The 25,558-nt window shown below is 46.4% G+C and overlaps 1 protein-coding gene across 3 annotated transcripts in view; it reads right to left on the reverse strand.

The window, feature by feature from the left end:
• Nucleotides 1-268: 268 nt before the first annotated feature.
• THOC5 (THO complex subunit 5) overlaps nt 269-25,558 on the reverse strand; it is a 49,139-nt gene continuing 23,849 nt past the window's right edge. For all 3 annotated transcript variants that reach the window (XM_032137788.2, XM_032137787.2, XM_058431542.1), the window contains 12 exons: nt 25,281-25,358; nt 24,551-24,591; nt 24,199-24,298; nt 21,955-22,063; nt 16,805-16,906; nt 15,812-15,908; nt 14,808-14,922; nt 13,067-13,170; nt 12,833-12,920; nt 3,788-3,903; nt 2,887-3,077; nt 269-460 (listed from right to left, as the gene is read on the reverse strand). In XM_032137788.2, the coding sequence (XP_031993679.1) occupies nt 397-460; nt 2,887-3,077; nt 3,788-3,903; nt 12,833-12,920; nt 13,067-13,170; nt 14,808-14,922; nt 15,812-15,908; nt 16,805-16,906; nt 21,955-22,063; nt 24,199-24,298; nt 24,551-24,591; nt 25,281-25,358 (1,205 nt within the window). In that variant the 3' untranslated portion in view covers nt 269-396. The remainder of the gene's footprint in view (nt 461-2,886; nt 3,078-3,787; nt 3,904-12,832; nt 12,921-13,066; nt 13,171-14,807; nt 14,923-15,811; nt 15,909-16,804; nt 16,907-21,954; nt 22,064-24,198; nt 24,299-24,550; nt 24,592-25,280; nt 25,359-25,558) is intronic.

The following is a 25,558-nucleotide window of genomic DNA, read 5'->3' on the forward strand; positions in this document are numbered from 1 at the left end:
CTTTGGCTTCTCCTACCACCTCTTAATAGCAGGAACCTGGGATAATAAATACCAAGATCATGAGGACCTCACCCCTGAAAGCAGAAATAGGGTGTGCACAGATAAGAGGTGAGCATCTCTCTGCAGAATTGGAATCTTTTTCCACTCTGCTTTTCTTGGCTGCTGAGAAAAAGTCTCTCTACAAATGCTTTTTCACACCGTGTCACAGCTCCCCCGCCTGCCCTTCCAGACTGCAAAGCCACTGCCAGGAACCACAGACAAAGGCCACTCAGGTGATGCTTTTTAATCGGCTGGTGTCTTTGGAGAATATCAAGAGTCACATGTGGGCCAGAGCAGAAAGCAGAAGTCCAGTGGTCAGGGTGAGGCCTTGGGGGAAACAACAGGCTGGGTGGGAGGTCAGCGATGGCTGAAGAATCCCTGAGGATGGTTGTATTTAAACGGCTTCATCCTGCTGGGACCCCTAGAGAAATAGGAGAATGGAGTAGTTAATAACACACCTTCTAGGCTGATAAAATAAATTATGGTTCATTCACACAAGGGAAAAAGAAGAGGCAGAGTTACATGACACAGAATGTCATTGAGAAAAGCATATGGCAGAACAACATACAAGGTGCGATACTATTTTTGTAAAAATGTCTTTTTGTGCTTGCAAATGAGTGAATGCAAACTTGGAAAGGCCCTCACTGACAGTGGCACTTCGGGGACATAGCTTTGGGCACCCTCACTTTTTAGGATTGTTCCTTTTTTTATTTTTTGAGACGGAGTCTCTGTGTCGCCCAGGCTGGAGTGCAGTGGCGCGATCTCAGCTCGCTGCAACCCCTGCTTTCCGGGTTCAAAGGATTTTCGAATCTCAGCCTCCTAAGTAGCTGGGATTACAGGCATGCACCACCACGCCCGGGTTCAGGTTGAGGTTTAGGTTTTGCTATGTTGGCCAGGCTGGTGGAACTCCTGGCCTCAGGTCTCTTGCTGCCCATGCCAGCACTCTGCATCCTGGCCGGAGAGCCTTGCCTCTCACATCTACCGGCCATAGAGTTAACTGGATGTGAGTCACTGAAGGAGCACCTTCCCAGAATGCTGACAGAGGAGCTCAGCCTGGAGACACAACAAAGCCCTTCAAGAATGGGGTCCTTTGGCCGGGAGGTGGAGGTTGCAGTGAGCCGAGATCGTGCTACTACACTCCAGCCTGGGCGACAGAGTGAGACTCCATCTCAAAAAAAAAAAAAGAAAGAAAAAAGAAAAAGAAATGGGTTCTTTGGGAACCACTGGAGAAGAGAAAATCAATGCTGGCCATGTGAGAGTTCCCACCCCGGCAACGTGCTAGAGTGGGCTGGGCAGGTGGGAAGAGCTGAGGTCTCACACAAGCCCTCTAGGGAGAGCAAGTCCTAGAAGATGCCAGCATGTGGCCACCAGCTCCACTTCCCAGCAGCCACTCAGAGCTGGAACTGGTTATTATGAGACAACACAATGAACCAGGGCAGTGGAGGCGTCAGATGAGGTGAAAGGATGCTGGGACTGCTTCTAGGGGCTGGAACTGGCTGTCTGAGAACAAGGTGAGGGAGAGGTAAGGCACTGTTTAGACTGACAGGGAACAGGGAACAAGGTGAGGGAGAGGTAAGGCACTGTTTAGACTGACAGGGAACAGGGAACAAGGTGAGGGAGAGGTAAGGCACTGTTTAGACTGACAGGGAACAGGGAACAAGGTGAGGGAGAGGTAAGGCACTATTTAGACTGACAGGGAACAAGGGGGGATGTTCTGATTAGAAACAGATTATCACTCTTCTTCCTTCCCATACACTGCTCCTCCCCAACCTCACTCAGAAGGGAAGGGACGCCTGAGCAGTGAAATCTGCAGTTTTGAAACTGACTCTTAAAAGAACATGAGTTAGGGGCTGAAAGGGAAATAAAGGACCCAAAATGAAAGAGAAAGGAAAAGTAGCTGGAAGTGCCATGAGCCCAGACACTCTTGAGTACCAAGCTGTTAGGAACTGCTGGCATTTTCCGAGTCCCAGTCCTGTGCCAAGACTTTATATGAATTACTTCTGCTTCATCACGAGCTAGAAGGTATTACTTTCACCACTTCTGTCTTTAGAAAATGGGGGTCAGGCACAACGGCTCACGCCTGTAATCCCAGCACTTTGGAAGGCTGAGGCAAGCTGATCATTTGAGCCTAGGAGTTTGAGACCAGCCTGGCTAATATGGTGAAACCCCATCTCTACAAAAAAATTTAAAAATTAGTTGCATGTGGTGGTGCATGCCTGTGGTCCCAGCTACTAGGGAGGCTGAGGCGGAAGGATTGTTTGAGCCCCAGAGGTCAAGACTGCAAGGCTATAGTGGGCTATGATCATGCTGCTGCACTCCAGTCTGGGCAAGAGAGTAAGACCGTGTCTCAAAGAAAAGGAAAGAAAAAAAAAAAGCTGGGGGAGGGCTCAGAGCTAAGCATAAGTGACTCTTCTAAGGTCAGCAGCAAAACAGAGATCTGCACTCCTATCTGTCTTACTTTGAAGCTGGTTCCTTCTGTGCCACCTGACTGCCTAAGCTGTGATTCTCACTGACAGGACAGTACCCTAGAAAGACCACAGCAGACTCCCTGGGGACAGGTGAGGATGCTCACAGTTTAAAAAGCTTATTTGGACAGTAAAAAGCAAACAAACTCTATTGTTTTCCACAGAAAGTATAGAAAATAAAGTTCAGCCAAATCCTCTTGGCTCAGACCTGGCACTAACACCTTCAGGAGGTGTTAGTGAAAAACAGGTGGACCAGAGTGATAGCCATGGGCTGCAGGGGAAGTTTCAGGAAGGAAGAAGCAAGCTCTCCCCAGAAAATCTGGCTCTGATCTCTGCCCCATATCACTGTGAGAAGTCACCAGAGCCCCAGCCCTCCCCTCACCTGAAGAGCCGCAGACACATCTTCTCCTGGGGAAATTCCTTGGGCCCCTCCACACTGTCGTCATGGCTCTCGGTCTCCAGGTAAACATCCAGCAGTACACATAGCCGCTGCAGCTGGTTGGTCAACAGCTGGTGGCTGGGCCAAGGGCCACACAGCTCCTTGTAGCACACATTGACTTCGCCCTCCATGGCCTGTGTGATGGGAAAGCCAGCATCTCAGCACTACCTTCCTGCATGCGGGGGACCACACTGGCTGGGCTTCCGTCCCTGGATGGGCCCGAGCGCTGATGCCTCTGCAGGGGCTGGGCCAGGGGCTAGGCCATCAGATCAAGCTAGACTGGCTTGTCCTCAGGCCCCCTCATCAAGACAATGAGGTCTTCCTGATTCTGACCTATAGCTTTCCCTGCCTCATATGCCCACAGCCAGGAAAACAGAGGTGTGCAGGGAAGGAATCTCAAAATAAGACCTAAGTCAGAAGATGTTGGTTAAAAACGTGTTCCATGGCGCATTTGATTTAGTAGCAGCCATAGGCTGCTACTTAACAGCTGCAATGCTGATTAACAGCTGCAGTGATGTCATTCCTCATGTCATTCCAGTGCTTCTATAATGCTTCAGAGCTTATTCACATTTTTTATAGGAGCCCAAGCCAATAACCTTTCAAGGTAGGTATTTCTCCTTACTCTCTAAGTGAGGAAACCTGTGGACCCCAAGGTAGGCAAGTAGGTCTGGGCTCTTTCCTCTATTACACCACACAAGCTCCAGCAAATTCTGCAAATCCTGGCACAGCCTTCTGTTCTGGGAATTAAGGCAGTGCCCAAGCCCTCAGCTGCAGTGGGTTCTGCCACGGCCACCTCCCCCGGGAGCTCTGCCTGCTCCTCCTGTCATCCCCAGCTGGGTCTTACCCGAATGTTGTCATCGTTGCTGTTGGTTTTCTCCCCTTTCCAGTTCAAACAGAGCTGGAAAATAGGTGGGATGGAGGAGTAGCCAGGGTTCAACACCACAGCGGCCTGCAGTTTGGCTGGGAAGAGAGGAGAGAGGGGAAATGCTCAGTTCTAAGACCCAGCTTGCCAGCCATGGCAGCCTCCCCATTGCACCCCTGAGGCTAGCTCAGATGTCTCCTATTAATCTGAATGCTGCAGAGTATATTCTGGTACCAACTGTTCCAGAATGTCCTAAGTGGAATTGCCAGCTTGCAGCTTGCAGAATGTGAGGTCCTATAATTGGTCTCTTCAAAGACTTTGACATATTTACTGTGCAACAAAGCTGCGGACTCCCCAGAGCCTGGTCCACCTTGGCTTTCTCCATGAGTTCTATTTGCTACTTTGATAGAAGTGTTATCGTCATTTCTTTATTTGCCAGCAAGCTAAGGTTTTCTCCATGTGAAAGCTTACTAATTTTTCAACAATATTGTGTATCAACTGTCCCATCAAATATATTTTCTTCATTTGATTTTTACATACTTTGTTACATAAAATTCTTTATACTAGCCAACATGTAGAGAGTCCTTACTGTATCCCAGGCACTGTGCTAAACCCTCCAGACACATTTTATTTCATCCTAACAATAATTCTATGAGTTAGGTACTATTATCGTCATCCTCATTTTACACATAAAGAAACAGGCTCTGACAGAAACTTCCCTACCATCAAATAGTTGGAAAGTAGCAGTGCTGAGTTTAACCAGAACTGGCTGATATCAAGCTGTGTTCATAATCATTAAACAAAATATTTGTGTTTTTGAACATACTCATTTGTTATCTGGTGAAAGCCTTTGCCTTTTTCAACAGGAAGACATTTCTCTTCTCAAGTGGGATAGGTATGCCATTCCTTTTTAGTTATTTTTTCGGGGGAGACTTTAACTCTCTGACCACTAGTTATTCAAATAACAGAGGAGAGGAGAGGAGAGGTTAACACAATTCTTCCCTAACAGTCAGAACATTAATTAAAAAGTTGGGGCTGGTGCGGTGGCTCACGCCTGTAATCCCAGAACTTTGGGAGACCAAGGTGGGAGGATCACGAGATCAGGAGATCGAGACCATCCTCGCTAACACGGTGAAACCCCATCTCTACTAAAAATACAAAAAATTAGCTGGGTGTGGTGGCGGGCGACTGTAGTCCCAGCTACTTAGGAGGCTGCGGCAGGAGAATCGCTTGAATCCAGGAGGTGGAGCTTGCAGTGAGCAGAGATTGTGCCACTGCACTCCTGCCTGGGTGACAGAGCAAGACTCCGTCTCAAAAAAAAAAAAAAGTTGCTTTACCTCCCCCTGTCCCCAGAAAAGTGCGTTCTGGACTGGGCATGATGGGTAACGCCTATAATCCCAGCACTCTGGGAGGCAGAAGTGGGTGGATCACTTGAGGTCAGGACCAGCCCAGCCAACATAGTAAAATTCCATCTCTAGTAAAAATACAAAAATTAGCCAGGCCTAGTGGGACATGCTTGTAATCCCAGCTGCTTAGGAGGCCAAGACGGGAGGGTCACTTGAACCTGGTAAGGTGGAGGTTGCAGTGAGCTGAGATCATGCCACTGTAGTCCAGCCTACACAACAAAGCAAGACTCTTGTCTCAAAATAAGTAAATAAAAAGTGCTTTCTGGCCAGGCGTCATGGCTCACGTCTGTAATCCCAGCACAATGGCAGGCTGAGGCAGAAGGATTGTTTGAAGCCAGAAGTTTAAGACCAGCCTGGTCAACATAGCAAGACCTCATCTCTATAAAGAATAAAATAAATAAAAAATAAAAATAAAATAAAAAGTATTTTCTTTCTCTGCTGCTGTATTGCTTCTGTCCTAACAATCAGCAGAAATTTCTGGATTTATCTCTGTTTATCAATTTTTTTTTTTTTTTGAGACAGAGTCTCACTCTTGTTACCAAGGCTGGAGTGCAATGGCCCGATCTCAGCTCACTGCAACCTCCGCCTCCCAAGTTCAAGCGATTCTCCTGCCTCAGCCTCCCAAGTAGCTGGAATTACAGGCATGTGCCACCGCGCCCAGCTAATTTTTGTATTTTTAGTAGAGACGGGATTTCACCATCTTGGCCAGGTTGGTCTTGAATTCCTGACCTTGTGATCCACCCACCTCCACCAAAAAATGCTGGGATTACAGGCGTGAGCCACCACGCCCAGGCTGTTCACCAATTTTTAAATTCACACTACAGAAAGTTTCCAAACGGATCTGTTGTAAAATGACTGAAGAATTTCTTTTTTTTTTTTTTTTTTTTGAGACGGAGTCTCGCACTGTCGCCCAGACTGGAGTGCAGTGGTGCCATCTCAGCTCACTGCAAGCTCCGCCTCCCGGGTTCACGCCATTCTTCTGCCTCAGCCTCCCGAGTAGCTGGGACTACAGGCGCCCGCCACCAGGCTTGGCTAATTTTTTGTATTTTTAGTAGAGACGGGGTTTCACCACGTTAGCCAGGATAGTCTCCATCTCCTGACCTTGTAATCCGCCTGCCTCGGCTTCCCAAAGTGCTGGGATTACAGGCCTGAGCCACTGTGCCCAGCCATGACTGAAGAATTGTATTTGCAATTGTTGCCCACTTATTCATCTAAATTTTGCTTTTCGATTTCACAATGCACTCAAATGAAAAAATATATATATATATTTTTTGAGACGGAGTCTTGCTCTGTCGCCCAGGCTGGAGTGCAGTGGCTCGATCTTGGCTCACTGCAAGCCCTGCCTTCTGGGTTCACGCCATTCTCCTGCCTCAGCCTCCCGAGTAGCTGGAACTACAGGCACCTGCCACCATGCCCGGCTAATTTTTTGTATTTTTTAGTAGAGACGGGGTTTCACCATATTAGCCAGGATGGTCTCGATCTCCTGACGTGATCTGCCCGCCTCGGCCTCCCAAAGTGCTGAGATTACAGGCATGTGCCACCACACCCGGCCTCAAATGAGAATTTTAATGATCACATTCATCCTATGTATGAATCTAGAATACTTATGGTCTTTCCAAGCTTTCATCAGCTCAGCCAGAAAGTAGAAGTGATCTCTTCTAATGAGGTCCCCTCTTTTGGGCTTGTAAATTTCTTGGACTGAACATTTTGTGACCTTTCAAAACAGTACCAGCACACCTCATTTTATTGTGCTTCACTTTATCGTGCTTTTTACAGACTGAAGGTTAAGTGGCAACTCTGCCTTGAACGAGTCTAATGGCACCATTTTCTCAACAGTATGTGCTCCCTTCATGTCTCTGTCACATTTTGGTAATTCTTGCAATATTTCAAATTTTTTCATTATCATTGTAGCTGTTTGGGTGATTCCATGATCAGTGATCTTTGATGTTACCATTGTAATTGTTTAGGGGCGCCGTGAACTGCAATATAGAAGATGGCAAACTTCGGCCAGGAGCAGTGGCTCATGCCTGTAATCCCAGCACTTTGGGAGGCCGAGGCGGGTAGATCACTTGAGGTCAGGAGTTCAACACCAGCCTGTCCAACATGGTGAAACCCTGTCTCTACTAAAAATACAAAAAATTAGCTGGACGTGGTGGGTATGCACCTGTAGTTCCAGCTACTAGGGAGGCTGAGGCAGGAGAATTGCTTGAACCCAGGAGACAGAAGTTGCAGTGAGCCAAGATTGTGGCGCTGCACTCCAGCCTGGGTGACAGAGACTCCGTCTTAAAAAAATTTTTAAAAAGATGGCAAACTTCACTGATAAATGCTATATGTGTTCTTACTGACCAAGAAGAAGATCTGTCTCTTTCTCCTTGGGCTTCCCTATTCCCTGAGACACAATATTGAAATTAGGACAATTAATAACCCTACAACAGCCTGGAAGTGTTCAAATGAAAGGAAGAGTTGTACATCTTTCACTTTAAATCAGAAGCTAGAAATGATTACACTCAGGGAGGAAGACATGTTGAAAACCAAGATAGGCCAAATGCTAAGTCCCTTGAAGCCAAAGGGCCAAGTAGAAGGAAATTAAAAGTGCTTGAAGGAAATTAAAAGTGGCACTCTAGTAAATATATGAACGATAAGAAAGCAAAACAGCCACTGATATGGAGAAAGTTTTAGTGGTCTGAATAGAAGATCAAACCAGCCACAACATTCCCTTAAGCCCAAAGCCTAAACCAGAGCAAGGCCCTAACTCTCTTCAATTCTATGAAGGCTGAGAGATGTGAAGGAAGCTGTAGAACAAAAGTCTGAAGCTAGCAGAGGTTGGTTCACAAGGTGCAAGGAAAGAAGTAATCTCCATGACATAAAATTGCAAGGCAAAGCAGCAACTGCTGATATAGAAGCTACAGCAAGTTAATAAGACAATCTAGCTAAGATCACTGATGAAGACAGCTACACTAAATTATATATATATATGTATATGTGTGTATATATATGTGTGTGTATATATGTGTGTGTGTGTATACATATATATTTTTTTTTTCTTTTTTTTTTTTGAGACACAGTTTCACTCTGTCGCCCAGGCTGGAGTGCAGTGGCACGATATTGGCTCCCTGCAACCTCCACCTCCTGGGTTCAAGTGATTCTCGTGCCCCAGCCTCCCCAGTAGCTGGGATTCCAGGCACCCACCACCATGCCCGGCTAATTTTTGTATTATTAGTAGAGACGCAGTTTTGCCATGTTGGCCAGGTTGGCTCGAACTCCTGACCTCAAGTGATCCGCCTGCCCTCAGCCTCCCAAAGTGCTGGGATTACAGGTATGAGTCACCACGCCCGGCCTAAGCAATAGATTTTCTTTTTTTTTTTTTTTAGATAGAGTCTCACTGTCACCCAGGCTGGAGTGCAGTGGCGTAACCTCAGCTCACTGCAACCTCCGCCCCCTGGGCTCAAGCGGTTCTCCTGCCTCAGCCTCCCGAGCAGCTAGAACTACAGGCATGTGCCACCACGCCCAGCTAATTTTTGTATTTTTTTTTTTTTTTTTTTTTTGACCCAGGCTGGATCATGGCCGACTCGGCTCACTGCAACCCCCCTCCGGTTCACCCATTCTCTGCCTCACCTCCCGATTGGATTAGTAGAGATTGGGTTTCACTATGTTGGCCAGGCTAGTCTCAAACTCCTGACCTCAAGTGATCCACTCACCTCAGCCTTTCAAAGTGCTGGAATTAAAGGCGTGAGCCACTTTTCTGGCCAACAGTAGATTTTCCATGTAGATGAAATGGTCTTCTATTGGAATAAGACACCATCTAGGACTTCAGAGCTAGAGAGAAGTCAATGCCTGGCTTCAAAGCTTCAAAGGGTAAGCTGAGTTTCTTGTTAGACTGATACAGCTGGTGACTTTAAGTTGAAACCAATGCTCATTTACCATTCCAAAAATCCTAGGGCCGTTAAGAATTATGCTAAGTCTACTCTGCCTGTGCTCTATAAATGGAACAAAGCCTGGATGACAGCACATCTGTTTACAGCATGGTTTACTGAATTATTTTAAGCCCACTGCTGAGACCTGCTCATTGACAATGTACCTAGTCACTCAAAAGCACTGATCGAGGTGTACAAGGAGATTAATATTTTCATGCCCGCTAATAAAACATCCATTCTGCAGCTCATGGATCAAGGAGTCATTCTGACTTTCAAGTCGTATTATTTAAGATACACATTTTGTAAGGTTATAACTGCCATAAACAGTGATTCCTCTGATGGATCTAGGCAAAGTAAATCGAAAACCTGGAAAGGATTCACCATTCTAGACACCATTAAAAACATCTGTGATTCAGGGGAGGAGGTCAAAATATCAACACTAACAGAGGTTTGGAAGAAACTGATTCCAACCATCATGACTTTGAAGACTTCAAGACTTCTGTGGAGGAAGTAACTGCAGATGTGGGAATAGCAACATAACTATTATAAAGTAGAAGTGGAGCCTAAAGACGTGACTGAATTGCTGCAATCTCATGATACAATTTCAACAAATGAGGAGTTGCTCCTGATGAATGAACAAAGAAAACGATTCCTGAGATAGAATCTACTCCTGGGAAGATGATGAACATTGCTGAAATTATAACAAAGGATTTAGAATATTACGTAAACTTAGTTGATAGAGCAGAGGGAGGGTTGGAGAGGACTGACTTCAATTTTGAAAGAAGTTCCACCATGGATAAACTGCTATCAAGCAGCATCACATGCTATAGAGAAATCTTTCATGAAGGGAAGAGTCAATCGATGCAACAAACTTTGTTGTTGTCTTATTTTAAGAAATTGTCACAGACACACCAACCTTCAGCAACCATGACTTGGAATCAGTCAGCAGCCATCCACACCAAGGCAAGACCTTCACCAGCAAAAAGATTACGATTCATTGAAGACTCAGATGATCATTAGTATTTTTCAGTAATAGAGGTGGTTTTTGTTTTGTTTTTTGAGACAGGGTCTCTCTCTTTCACCCAGGCTGGAGTGCAGTGGCACAATCTCGGCTCACTATAACCTCTGCCTCCCAGATTCAAGATTCTTGTGCCTCAGGGACAATTGTTCTGACTAGCTGGGGCTGCAGGTGTGTGCCACCATACCTTGTTAATTTTTGTATTTTAGTAGAGATGGGGTTTCATCATGTTGCCCAGGCTGGTCTCAATCTCTTGGACTCAAGTGATCTGCCTGCCTTGGCCTCCCAAAGCGCTGGGATTACAGGGATGAGCCACTGCACTTGGCCTAATAAAGTATTTTTATTTATTTTTTGAGACAGTGTCTCGCTCTATCACCCAGGTTGGAGTGCAGTGGTGCGATCTTGGCTGACTTCAACCTCCACCTCCCGGGTTCGAGCAATTCTCCTGCCTCAGACTCCCAAGTAGCTGAGATTACAGGCGCCCACCACCAACCCCGGCTAACTTTTGTATTTTTAGTAGAGACAGGGTTTCACTATGTTGGCCAGGCTGGTCTTGAACTCCTGACCTCAAGTGATCCTCCCACCTCAGCCTCCCAAAGTGCTGGGATTACAGGTGTGGGCCACCGTGCCTAGCCCATAAAGTACTTTTAAATTAAGGTATATATATTGTTTTTTGTTGTTGTTGTTTTTTGAGATAGAGTCTTGCTCTGTCGCCCAGGCTGGAGTGCAGTGGCATGATCTCAGCTCATTGTAACCTCCACCTCCTGGGTTCAAGCAATTCTCCTGCCTCAGCCTCCTGAGTAGCTGGGACTACAGGTGCATGCCACCATGCCCAGCTAATTTTTGTATTTTTAGTAGAGACAGGGTTTCACTACGTTGGCCAGGCTGGTCTCGAACTCCTGACCTCAGGTGATCCGCCCACCTCAGCCTTCCAGAATGCTGGGATTATAGGCATAAGCCACTGCGTCCAGCTGTATATTGTTTTTTAAAAACATGATGCTATTGTACACTTAGACTATAGTGCAAACATAACTTTTATACGTACTGGGAAACCAAAAAATTTGTGTCACCTACTGTATTGCAAAGTCTGCTTCACTGTGGTAGTCTGCAACTGAACCTGCAATATCTCTGAGGTATGCCTGTACTTTATGTTGTTCAGGGATGAGGTAAAAGGAAGACCGGGTGTGGTGGTTCATGCCTGCAATCCCAGCACTTTGGGAGGCCGAATTGGGAGAATCACTTAAACCTAGGAGTTCGAGACTGGCCTGGGCAACAAAGCAAGACCTTATCTCTACAAAAAAAAAAAAAAAAAAAAAAAAAAAAATTGGCCAAGCATGGTGGTGCACATTTGTAGCCCCAGCTACTCGAGAGGCTGAGGTAGGGGAATGACTTGAGCCCAGGCAGTTGAGGCTGCAGTGAGCCATGACTGAGCCACTGTATTCCAGTCTAGGCAACAGAGCAAGACCTTGTCTCAAAAAATAAATTAAGTTAAATTAAATTTTAAAAGGGGAGAGGCCAGGCATGCTGGCTCATGCCTACAATCCCAGCACTTTGGGAGAAAGGCCAGCAGTTTGAGACCAGGCTTGGCAACATAGTAAGAACCTGCCTCTACAAAAAAACAAAAACAAAAACAAAAAATCTTAGCTGAGCATGGTAGCATACCTGTAGTCGCAGCTACTCAGGGAGCTAAGGTGGAAGAAGGATTGCTTGAGTCCAGGAGTTTAAGATTGCAGTGAGCTATGATCGTGCCACTGCACTCCAGCCTGGGCGACAAAGCAAGACTTTATCTCTACTAAAAAAAAAAAAAAAAAAAATTGTGTGGCAGGGAAAGGATGGAAAGATGGAAAGCAAATGCATAAAATCCAAATAGTGGTCACTTATTAGGAGAAAGGGAATAAAGTGGGATAGGGAGGCCTCAACTGTATCTAAAATATTCAGTTTCTTCAGAATTTTATTTTAAAAGACATGAAAAATAGAGAAGAAAGTGGGGTAGTGAGGACAGAAACTCTGATACCAAAGAGTTCAGCCTTTCCTTACAGTTCTGGAACTGTCTTAGAACTTCAGACAACTTCCTCAGCTCAGCACCAAGTCTTGGGGGTGTCAGATCCCACAGGCAGTGCCAGGCTTGCTGTGGCTTGGGTGGGACAACAGCACAACAGCCCAAACGCAACATCCCAGGACTTCAGCAGGGAGCCCTGGCAGAGTCAGATGCCGGAAGAGGTGTGAAGAATCTGAGCTTTTGATGCCTCTAAAGTGAGTGCAGGGACTGCAGAAGAGGGAGGGAGGCCCTGTGACCCTGCCCTTTACAACCTGAGGGTGACACCTCAGCCCTGTTATGAAGAGGGAGAAGGAGGAGATGTCCAGTACTAGAAAGCGGTGAAGGAAGGAGCAAAGAGCTCAGGCTCAGCGCTCAGACTGGGCTTGCAACTAAGCCCGAATTTCCTCCCATGTAAAATGGAAATGACAGCACCACCCCTAGGACTGCAGTGAGGTTTCAGTGAGACACAGCGTGTGTGTGACTGTGTTGCAGAATGAGTCCTTGCTGAACAGGCTCTCACGATCATTATTATCTGTTAAGTCCTTGCAGCAGGACTCCAGGATCTTCTGCTTTCTTTGGGCAACCCCCGAGAGTGTTTGATTCTTGGCAGCGCCCTTTGTCTAGAACCCCTGTAATCAGCAGAGCAATTACCTGTGCCCCTTTCGATGAGTGCCATGTAGTAGAGATTGGTGTCCCCAGCCAGTCCCGCATCCACAATGTCTTTGGTGAAATGCAGCTCCTAGAAGAGGTACCACAGACAAGAAGTGAACTGCTGGCTCCTCTGGTTAAATCCCCTGCCCTTCCAGTGAGGTGGCAGGAGCTGAAAGGTGACATGGTCCTGCAATCCTTAGGACAGTAAGGGTAATTTGTCACTCCTTCACCTACCATGTAATCCTCATGGGCAATTGTCACCCATTTCACCAGGCGAGAGACAACCTTGGCAGGGAAGAGGTACTGGCAATCACTGGTAACTGGCACAATGCCATGTTCTAAAAGAGAACAAGACAGGTGACATCACAGGTAGAAATCAGGTGCCACAGATGAGTAACTAGCATCCTCCTGGGGCTCTCTGAAGGGCTCAGATGGCCCAGCCAGCTATCCTGGTATACCTGGTACTCAGGAAGTACCCAGGTCAACAAGTGCCAGGAATGCAAGCATGTCAACCTGACCTTCACCCAGTGCTATGTGCTTGTGGCCAGATCCAGTGCCAGCACTTATGGTGCTTTCTCTTTAATGCAAATGATAGCCTGCCAAAGAAAAACCCCTATAGTCAGAACTAGGGAGGGTGCCCCTGCAGCAGTGACTGTTAATTAGAATAGCCTAGAGGCCTGTGTTTTCATAGCTGACCTTGATGGAGGAAACAACTGAAGTGTTGTGTGTCAGGGAGAAGAGCCAGAGAACTGCTCCAGGGTAAATTCCTGCTGGCATTTCAATAAGCAAATATGCCAACACAATAAGTACTGTCCAGAATGACAGGCTCCCTACCTTGGGACAAAACAAACTCAGCAATGCTGATGGGGAGCATGGCCTAATGGACAAACATCGGTGCTCTGGAGAGATCGGCAGCCGTGTGGAGTCTAAGAACTGGTGGGGAGTGGTCTCCAGATGTGTCCTGGAAACCCAATGCCTTTCCTGACAGAGACTCTTTTTTTAATTTATTTTTTACTTCTTGAGATGGAGTCTCACTTTGTTGCCCAGGCTGGAATACAGTGATGCCATCTCAGCTCACTGCAACCTCCGCCTCTCAGGTTCAAGCAATTCTCCTGCTTCAGCCTCCTGAGTAGCTGGGAATACAGGTGCACACCACCATGCCCAGCTAATTCTTGTATTTTTAGTAGAGACGGAGTTTCACCATGTTGGCAGGCTGGTCTTGAACTCCTGACCTCAAGTGATCTGTCTGCCTTGGCCTCCCAAAGTGCTGTGATTACAGGCAAGAGCCACTGCACCTGGCCCAGAGACTCTTTTAGATCAGAGAAATCTTGACCCCATCCCCCTGCCACATGGTAAGCATTTGACAACCATTTACTGAGTGAATAAACTAAAAGAAGCCCCCAAATGCCACCACCTAAGTCAGTGGCTCATCATTATCACTTGGGAGCTTAGAAGAAAACATAGGCTCAGCCTCACCCTGGGGAACACCAGGTCAGCAGGCCTTGGGGAAGGGATATGCAAGTTGCTCCCTGGATAGCTATATTCAAATAAGCTGACTGTGAGTCACAGAGCCAGGGGCAGGGGTTCACTGTGCTCAGTTCTTCCCCCAGCACTATGCTCAGTGCCTGGCATAAATCAGGATCTCATTAAATATGTGTCAAATGCACATCAAAATCTGCAGTGCATGACCTAGGATGAGCTGCCCCTGACCAATCCACAAACTTGTGCCACCCAATGGCTCTGGGCCTCCTCTGTGAGGCAGGACAGCACTGATGGCTCTAAGGGGGAGCTCAGTCCTCTGCCTGGACAGGCCTGGAGCTCTCCCCAGTGGCTCTGCCAAGATTCCCACTCCGTAAAGCCAAGAATCCAGGTCTTGATTTGTTGTCAGGATTCAAGTTTAGAGTGAAAGGCTAAGTTGTTGTTGTCCGTGTGTTGTCTGAGTGACTCTTAAACCACTGCCCCATCATCAGCTTACCTAGGGATGCAAACTGTTTGTGGAGGGCCAGGCGGGACTGCACCCTGGTCTTCAGAAGTTTCATGGTGGTCTCCATGTGGCTGGCGCTCAGCGAGTGGTCAGCAATCACTGTTTGCTGTGAGTGACAATGAGACACACACACGTGTGCTCCCCCATCCCTTCCTCCAGGCACCATCTCTCTCCTTGGACCTGCCTGCCTGCGGCAGCCTGGATTATCCATGCCCCAAGATGGGTACCCTTTAGACATGGCAGGGTTTATCTGCTATGACAGGCCAGACGCTGAGTCCTGGCAGAAACAACACAATATGCTGGGTTCTTGAGAAGCTGTGTCCAACTCCTGAGGAAACGCAGGCTTCTGCTAAGGGGCCAGGCCCCCTGGATTTCTGCTCATGCCTCATATTTGGCACTTGCACACAAGAACAAGGGCGGCAGAGCCTGCAGCCATGAGTCCCAGAGCAAGGACTCAAGTTACCTGAGTCTAGAAGGCTACTAGGCTCAGAGAAAAGGCAAAAGGTACCTAAACTCTTATAAGTCTAAGACATTTCAGTGTCCTGAGTGGATAGAAGACAGGTCACAGCCCTGAGGGGACACATTCTGCCAGTTCAAAACTCCAAAGGCCATGACAGGCCTTTTTTTTTTTTTTTTTGAGACGGAGTTTTGCTCTTGTTGCCCAGGCTGGAGGGCAGTGGCATGATCTCAGCTCACCGCAACCTCTGCCTCCCTGGTTCAAGTGATTCTCCTGCCTCAGCCTCCTGAATAGCTCGGATTATAGGAACGTGCCACCACACCCAGCTAATTTTTTGTATTTTTAGTAGAGACACGGTTTCATCACGTTGGCCAGGCTGGTCTTGAACTCCTGACCTCAGGTGATCCACCTGCCTCAGCCTCCCAAAGCACAAGGATTATAGGCGTGAGCCACTGCGCCCGGCCTGGCCTTTCTAGAGTCTATACAGGAAGAGAGGAAGTAAGCTCCTCAGCCAACTAGATGAGATCAGTGTACAGACCTGGGGCTGCTCTTTGGGGAAGTGGAGGCCACCCAGCTTCTGTACCCACAAATAGGGGTGACCTAGCTCAAGCACATAGTCGCTCAAAGTCAGGATGCTGCAGAAAAGAAGATAAATAAAATTGTGCTGTAAGTCATTTCTGCTGTGGTCCCAGGATACAGCCTCCTCCCATCCTCCCATGCCCCACAAACCAGCCAGTCCTGCAGGTTTGGCCATGTTCACAGCTAGGCTGCTGGCAAAGCCCTTCAACTTTGTCAGTTCCCTACTGTGAATTTCATCTCTCTCACATTCACTTTCCTCTTTTTCCTTTTCTTCTTGCAGCCTTCAACTTATAAGCAAATATCAAATACAAAGGCAGTGTACTAATGTCTTGATTGGGCTACCAATTTAGAAAATATTTTTAAAATTAATCCTCGGATAATTAAAATGTCAAACATTTTTATTGTATCATGTATTATTATAAGCTTCCAGAGGGCTTTTTTTTGTTTTTCTTTTTGTTTTTGTTTTGAGACAGGATCTGGCTCTGTTGCCCCCAGGCTGGAGTGCAGCGGCATGACCATGGCTCACTGCAGCCTCAACCTCCTGGGCTCATGCAATTCTCCCACCTCAGCCTCCCCAATAGCTGGGACTACAAATGCCCACCACCATGCCTAGCTAATTTTTGTATTTATTGTAGAGACAGGGTTTTGCCATGTTGCCCAGGCTGGTATCGAACTCCTGAGCTCAAGGAATCCACCCGCTTTGGCCTTCCAAAGTGCTGGGATTACAGGCGTGAGCCACCACACCCAGCATGTTTCCGAGTTTTGATCCTTCCACCATTCTTGTGATCTCCCTTTGCCTTGTAAGCAAGAAAGAACAAGCATTTCTTTCTACCCTGTGGTCTTTCCTATCCTCTGGGTAACCTCTGGCCCTAACAGGTCTCCAGCATTTAGCTTGAGCCACCAGAGAAACTCAGAAGTAGAGAGCTGGGAGAGGAGGAAACTGCTGACTCACCCAACTTTATCAAACTGATACTGATTGGCTGGATTCGGAGTTTTCTTTCCATGATCCCCAGGATACAAGCAACTCAGGACTAAGTCAGGAGACAGCAAGTCACTGGAAAAGGAAAAACAGTAAGCAGTGAGAATGCAGCCAACATCTTTCTTCAACATAGGCTTGGGCATTTGGGGATGGTAATACCACATCTCACTGATGACCAATGCCACCATTTATTGAAGGCTTTCTGTGGGCCAGACCCTTTATATGCTTGAGGTCATTGCATCCTTACAACCCTATGAGGGAGGATTATCACTTCCATTTTATAGAGGAAAAACTCAAGGCTTTAAAAGATATGGCTTGTTCAAGATCACACTGCTAGTAAGTGCCAGAGGTGGCTTTATATTGTCTGATCAAACAGACTAGTACTCTTAATCATTAATTTTTAAAAAACTAATCCCTTCAAGATTTATATGGTGCCTAAGGCCTTACCTCAGGGGAGCAAAGTCCCATGACACCAGCAGTAGAAATAATTTCAATTTTCATAAAAGCAGAACAGACTCCTTTCTGCTACAGAGAGAACAAGTGTATAGCTTTGGTGCTATGTCTATCTCACTTTGACCAAATCTTATGCTAATCACAGAAAAAGGCTCCCTGTATGTTCCCAGAAAAAGATACAATCACATACACTGGAGACCCAGAGCTACAAGCGGAGAGAAATAGTGACGCCACTGCCACCCACCTGGGATGGTTCTGGCACAGTTTGTCATTAAATGTGACAAGCAAAGAAGAGATAATGTGGGAGGGTAATGTAGTAATTTTATCAAAAGGATGACAAGGCCCATTCTTTCCCTGAACCAAAGGGGGTTCTCATTCATCTTTCCATGGATAACATCAGGAGCAACTTGGGCAGCACATGCCGATCCTGAGTTTTGGCCCCAGCATGCCCTCAGGAACTCCACGCTAGGACTGTGGAAGCTTCCAGCTCTTCTCTACTCTGTCTCACTGAGTATCCCTGTTCCTCCCCAAGGTCTTTGGGGAACCGCCTCAAATGGAGAACTGACTACAAAACAAATAAAACGTTTCAGGCCGGGCACGGTGGCTCACGCCTGCAATCCCAGCACTTTGGGAGGCCAAGACGGGTGGATCACGAGGTCAGGAGATCGAGACCATCCTGGCTAACACAGTGAAACCCCATCTCTATTAAAAATACAAAAAAAAAAAAAAAAAAATTAGCTGGGCGTGGTGGTGGGCGCCTATAGTCCCAGATACTAGGGAGGCTGAGGCAGGAGAATGGCGTGAATCCGGGAGGCGGAGCTGCCAGTGAGCCGAGATTGCGCCACTGCACTCTAGCCTGGGCAACAGAGCAAGACTCCATCTCAAAAAAATAAATAAAATAAAATAAAAATGTTTCAAGGCTGGGCGCGGTGGCTCACGCCAATAATCCCAGCACTTTGGGAGGCTGAGGCGGGCGGATCACGAGGTCAGGAGATCAAGACCATCCTGGCTAACACGGTGAAACCCCATCTCTACTAAAAATGCGAAAAATTAGCCGGGCGTGGTGGCGGGCACCTGTAGTCCCAGCTACTCAGGAAGCTGAGGCAGGAGCATGGCGTGAACCTGGGAGGCGGAGCTTGCAGTGAGCCTAGATCATGCCACTGCACTCCAGCCTGGGCAACACAGCAAGACTCCGTCTCAAAAAATAAAATAAAATAAATAAATAAATAAATAAAAACGTTTCAGTCTTTTAGCAAGTGTTTAGGGACTATTACTAATAGATATAATCAATCTATTAGTAAATAAATAAAACAGAACCAAAACTGCCCATGATGAAGGTTATTAATTGACAAAACCTGATGAAGGAATCAAACCTTCTTGGCAAAATTTATATCTGCAACACGTGGCTCAAGACAACTGAACTTGGTAAAAATGATGAACATAAAAGGAAAGGCTATTTATAGTCATAAAAATATAACACCAAAACAAAAAAACTTCTCAACCACTCAAATCTTTGTTATACAATTTTGATAAAAAAATAAGGGATTAAAAAAACCTTAGTGGTCAGGCGTGGTGGCTCACGCCTGTAATCCCAGCACTTTGGGAGGCCAAGGCGGGCAGATCATGAGGTCAAGAGATCAAGACCATCCTGGCCAAAATGGTGAAACCCTGTCTCTACTGAAAATACAAAAATTAGCCCAGCATGGTGGCACACACCTGTAGTCCCAGCTACTTGGGAGGCTGAGGCAGGAGAATTGCTTTAACCCGGGAGGCGGAGGATGCAATGAGCTGAGATTGCACCACTGCACTCCAGCCCGGGCAACAGAGCGAGACTCTGTCTCAAAAAAACAAAAAAACGAAACCATTAACTCTTAAGACTAGCCTGGCCAACATGGCAAAACCCCATCTCCACTCAAAATACAAAAATCAGCCGGGCATGGTGGCACATGCCTGTAATCCCAGCCACTCGAGGGGCTGAGGCAGGAGAATCACTTGAACCAGGGAGGTGGAGGTTGCAGTGAGCCAAGATCGCACCACCACACTCCAGCCTGGGAAACACAGAGAGACTCCTTCTCAAAATAAATAAATGAAGAATAAAATAAAATAAAATAAAAACATTAACTCTGTCAGGTGGGATTTTTAAAAATTCTCTAATGAATTAATGGATCTAGGCAACAGTTGTCAATGACAGTAACATCACAAAAATAGAGAGAGCCTTGCCTCTTGATGGAAGTATTCAACAACAACCATGATATAGTCCTGCCTTCTACTCACCCCACCACCACAAAAAAATTTCGAAAATGTAATCTGATCAAGTCTCTAAGCCAACTCCCTGTTCACAAGAACATACAGGGAGAAAGATGAACACATTTAACGATACCGCAGGGACACAGTCTTCAAAATCCAGACTAGGTAGAACCTATAGAGAAAACGACCCATTTTCTTCAACAAATAAAAAGACGGTGGAAAGCCCAAGACAATGAATCTTAGGAGAAAACAAAAAAGATGGCAGGACCTTCTGATAAGAAGACACTTGAGAGAAGCTTTGCTCATTGGCAATGTATGGGCCTTATAGTGATCCAGACTCAAAACACAAAACTATTAAAAAAAACTGTTTATCTGAAACCTCCCTCTCCCAAAAAAATGTATGAAAAAAAATCAGGGAAATTAGAATGATAGTACGATATTCAAGAATTAGTGTGAGAATATATCCTTATATTTTAATAGATAAATCAATAAAACTGTATGCCAGGTTGGTGTCTTCATGTGGCTAAAGGCAGCCTGTATTTGAGCAAAGGCTTCTGGGCTGGGAGTCCAGAGTCTTGGGCTTTAGGTCCAGTGCTGCGATAATTGGTTGTATGCTCCCTGGACCTCGGTTTCTCTATTTGTAAAAGGAGGATGAGCTAGACAACACCTGAAGGCCTAAAAGACCTAATCTCGGTTTCACAGCGGCATCTCCTTTTATGTCTCCTCCCTGTTTGGGGGTCAGGGCCCACCTGGCAATGACAGCAGTGGTATACAGGTCTCGCTGACTTCGAATCAAAATTCTCCACTCTCTACCTGTGACCTTGAGGCAACCCCTTAACTGTCCAGAGCCTCAGTTAACTCACCTCATAGAGCTATTGTGAAAGTTAAAAGAGTCAATGATGATAAATCAGCTGTCCTTTACCAAGTGCTTCCTCTATGCTAAGCACTTGACCTGACTCTTCACAAGCACCCTGGGAGGGGATATTACAATTAACAACCACACAGCGAGGAAACAGATTCTGAGACCAGGTATACAGCTTAGTGAAGAGCTGGAGTTGAGCATGCAATAAAGCCAGGCTGCAGCCCTCTTATTAGCAGGTAGGGCACCTGAGAAATGAACAAGCAGAATGTTCATGATGAGCTCTACCACGATCTGGGGGCCCTGGAGCTCCTCATTGAACTGAGAGCCCTGGACAGTGGAACTGGGTGCTCAGAAGCAAGCCCTGGGCTCCCTCTGCTGGGGTCAGATGGGAACAGGGCCAATTTCATCCAGAGCACCCCTGGGGGGTCCAACAACACTCTCAGGCACAGCAGCCAAAGCTGCTGTGACCTGAAGGGGATATGGACTCTCTAAGTGCAGAGTCTAAAACCCAAGAGACACCATCATCATGGAGAACTGGAAGGGGTGGAAAGAGCCCTGCTCCACCAGGCACCAGAGCTGTACCTCCCTAAGCCTCAGTGGTTTTTCTACAGCTGACAGTGGGACTAGGTCAGGGCAGTGCTCTTGTGAATGGAAGCTATTTCACCCTCAGCCCCCCTTGACCCTTCTTCCCACCCATGTTTGCAGAAGAATGCCATGATTGGGCCGGGTACAGTGACTCATGCCTGGAATTCCAGCACTGTGAGAGGCAGAGATGGGAGGAGTGCTTGAGGCCAGCAGTTCAAAAACACCCTGGGCAACAGAGCAAGACCCCATTTCTATAAAATGTCAGCCAGGCATGGTGGTGTGCACCTGTAGTCCTAGTTACTCAGGAGGCTGAGGTAAGAGGATCACTACAGCCCAGAAGTTTGAGACCACAGTGAGCTATGATCATGCCATGGTCCTCCAGTCTGGGCAACATAGTGAGACTGTGTATCAACAAAAATAGAAATTAAAAAAAGAACACCGTAGTCAGGGCCTTCCTGGGGATGCAATGATGGCTGTCATTACTGTGCCTCTGCTCACTCTTCTCAAAACTTTCACAGGGACCCACCACAGTCCTCCCACCACCCAGATAAGGACATGGGCTTGGGCTGAGCTAGGGAGCAAAAATCCCAGCACCTTGGTTGAGATAGAAAGAGAAAAGGGAAAGAGTGGCCTAAATCTGGCAACCTAATAATGTCTGCCAAATCTCATTTTATATTCACACACTTTCCACTGGTAGCAAAAAGCTGGTGCTCTGTCCCACCTACTCAATTTGCAAATATGCTGTTGTCACTTTTATCATCTGCTGTGTAGTAAGAGGACTTCACAAATTAAAGTCAGAGAGTGCTTTCTAAATACCAGCGATGTGCCAGGACTTCTGGTCCATCTGAATACAAGACAAGTCAACACAGCCGTGGCCCTCTCCAGAGCCAGAGGGAGGAACCGAGAGCAGTCCTACAATGAGGCTCTCATCACCTCCCCATCCCGCACGTCACTGCCCAGAGCGCCTGCTCAATACCCTGCACTGATGGGGGTGATCAGCTCCGTGGCAGTTGTCACTTTGGCTTTTACTGTCATGATGTTGAGGTTCATGAGGTAGTAGAAAGTCAGGTGAAGCACACTGTCATCTGGAGGGGAGGAAGATGAGAGAATTTATGAGTCAAAACACTCAGAGCAGAGTCAACAGAGTCATAGGGGGTAGTAAGGGAGGGGGGTCAAGCGTTGAAAAACTAACTACTAGGTATTATGCCCACTACCTGGGTGACGGGATCATTCATACCCCAAACCTCAAGACCACGCAAAATAGTGTAACAAATTGGCACATGTATCCCCAGAATCAAAAATAAAAGTTGAAATTATAACAAAAAAAAGAAAAACAGAATCATAGAAAAATTCAAAGAGACTTTTACAATCATTTACTATAAAAACAAAATCGGCCAGGCGCGGTGGCTCACACCTGTAATCCCAGCACTCTGGGAGGCCGAGGTGGGCGGATCACGAGGTCAGGAGATCAAGACCATCCTGGCTAACACAGTGAAACCCTGTTTCTACTAAAAATACAAAAAATTAGATGGGCGTGGTGGTGGGCACCTGTAGCCCCAGCTACTTGGGAGGCTGAGGCAGGAGAATGGTGTGAACCCAGGAGGCGGAGCTTGCAGTGAGCAGAGATCATGCCACTGCACTCCAGCCTGGGCGACAGAGCAAGACTCCATCTCAAGAAAAAAAAAAAAAAAATCACAACAGTAATATAATGAACAAAAAGAAGCAAAGAGAGCATCTACAAATTCTTTGCTACTCTTCCCACCAAGAGGTAGGGCTTAATTTCTCTGCCCTTGAGCGTGGGCTGGACTTAGTGACTCTGCTTCTAACAAATACAAGATGGAAAGGGAACCAAGCGATCAAGGTCAATATCAGCAGAAATAAGACAGTGATATCAGGTACTCCTGATATGACATAATAGTGACGACCTCATCTATGCTATTCTCCCCCCCAAATCCATAATCTCAGTCTAATCAAGGTCATGGAACACAAGGAAAGACTGAGAAACTCATTGCCTAGAGGAGACTAAGGAGCATGGCAACTAAATGCACTTTGAGACCCTGGCTTGGATCTTGGGACAGAAAAAGGACATTAATTGAAAAAGGAAGAAACTAAAAAAATTCTGTCATTTTGTTAACAGTATTGGGCCAATGAAATTAAGAGTGGTGTGGATCACTGTTAATCATACCATCTTTAATTAAGATGTAACTTTAAGGGAAGCTGAATGAAGAGTATATAGGAACTCATGTTATTTTGGCAAGTCTTCTATGAGCCTAAAATTATCTCAAAGCCAGCCATGGTGGTGCACGCTTCCAGTCCCAGCTATTTAGGAGGCTGAGGCAGGACGATCGTTTGAGCCCAGGGGTTCAAGACCAGCCTGGGCAACATGACAAAACCCCATCTCTACAAAAAATACAAAAATTAACTGGCATGATGGCACGTGCCTGTAGCCCCCGCTACTTGGGAGGCTGAGGTGGGAAGATCGATTGAACCCAGGAGGTTGAAGTTGCAGTGAGCTGTGATCATGCCACTGTACTCCAGCCTGGATGACAAGAGTGGGACCCTATCTCTAAAACAAACAAACAAACAAACAACCAGCAAAAAGAAAACCATTGTGTAGAGCCTATTTCCATTTGTGTAAAAAATAAAGTGGGAAGCAGATAAATATACATTTGTATAAAAGCTTCTAGGTGCAAGAATCTTTCTAGAAAATACATAAGAAGTCTGTAATAATGGTTGCCCTTGGAGGTGAGACCTAGGACTGGTATATAGGAACCTGTGGTGAGAGGGAAACTTAAATTTTACTGTTAGCTCTTATACTGCTAGAACATTTTATTATATGGTACTTTTTCATACAAACCAACTTCAAAACATATACTCTGCAGAATACAAAGTTATATTTATTAAACATGTTGGTCTTACTCAAAACCTGTATACTTTTGCAACTTGTTCTAGATATTTGACTTGCCAGATTCAGAAAGACGTGTAGTTTTCTCAAGCTTCTGCCTTATGTGACTGGAGTTTTGTTGCTATGTTGTTACGGTTATGATTTAACAACAAGAAGAAACAAAGTCTATACAAAACAATAAGGAAAGACAAAGCAATATGAAATGGGAATCGTTTGTTGGGCAAATAGGCGTCTGGCTCCCGGACCCTCTGCACCTGCAGCTGGGTGAACTCTTAGGTGCTACAAATCCCCTAAACAAGGTGAGTGCAGCCAAACCTTTGCACTTCAGGTCGAGCATGACAGACAGTGGGTGCCTCTTCAGCATCTCCTTGCGTTTGTCGTCCAACTGAACCCCTAGCGTGGGTCTCCGGCGTTTCTGGACAAAGGAAAGTGCCAAGCTGATGAGGATCGGTCATACCAATCTCCCCTTCCCTCTCCCAACCAGCCAGGCCTCAGCCCTACTGCCTGGCACCTGCTGCTTCAGCTAGCTGGGCTGTCAGACTCCCCTCCCAGCAGCCCTTTCTTTCAAACCTCTTTCTTCTGCTTCTAGGGAGCATGGCACCTGCAAACAAGCATGCCCCAGTGCATGCAGCTGCTTGATGCCCCCACTAGAGGAAATGGTTCTCACCGTGGTCTGCTCCTCCTCGGCATCCGAGTCACTCTCGTCATCTGCAGCCACAGAGAGAAGGCAGCTAGAGTTGAGGGGGCTCCAAATGCTCCCTAAAGCACTCCAACCCACATGGCATAAAGGGGCCCTGACTCTGTCTTTTGTAAATAAGTTTCTCTATAATAAATAATAAATTAACTTGCTGCTTCTTATTCAGAAAACATGGTGATGAAAAAAGAAAAAAGAAGAATGACGTATAACTCGTTTTTTTCAAAGGGCTTTTTATATCATTTAGATGGAACACAAGCCCCTCCTTGTGATGGTGGTGGTGGCTGTGGTAATAATAGTAACACAAATAATAATAATAGTAGTAGAAGCATGCATAACTTGAGGGGGTACAATGTGCTGAGAATTATGCTAAAGGCTGTATGTGCATTACCTTATTTAATCCACATAACAATCCTACATGAGGTGTTACTATCTGTTTTCACAAATGAATAAACTGAGGCTCTGAAATATTAAATACCTTCCTCGGGGTCAGTCAGCTAGTGAGTGGCAGGGCTGAAATCCACGGGCTGCACCTTGTGACTCCGGGAAGTGAGCTCTCTTTCCTGTCTACTCCAGGGTGCTAAGACATTCAAGTCAAGCTTCCTGCTACACAGAACTAGTCCAGCTAGTTCTCCAAAGACCAGGACTGCCCTCAGATGGTGACTTGGTGTCCCTGGGGGAGGAATCCCAACCACCACATTACCTTGGGAGTCCTCTGGAGGCTTGAACAGAGCCTTGGCTTCATCCACACTGCCTTCGATTGCCACAGATAACGTCTTATCTGGGAGGCAAGAAGAAGTCTGGTAGGAAAGCTGCTGAGGAAAGGTGCTAAGCAGCACGAGTAGGCCAGCTCTGGGGCTGCATTTCTCCCACTTCTGCCCAGCTCCTTGCTGACTAAGGGTGGAAGAGCAAAAGTCCTTGCTCCAGATGAAGGGAAACAAGGTGGGACACTTAAGTCTTTTTTTTCCCGTCATTTACTGA

Source organism: Hylobates moloch, unplaced genomic scaffold (assembly GCF_009828535.3).
Source record: "Hylobates moloch isolate HMO894 unplaced genomic scaffold, HMol_V3 SCAFFOLD_19, whole genome shotgun sequence".
In the NCBI taxonomy this organism is placed as follows: domain Eukaryota; kingdom Metazoa; phylum Chordata; class Mammalia; order Primates; family Hylobatidae; genus Hylobates; species Hylobates moloch.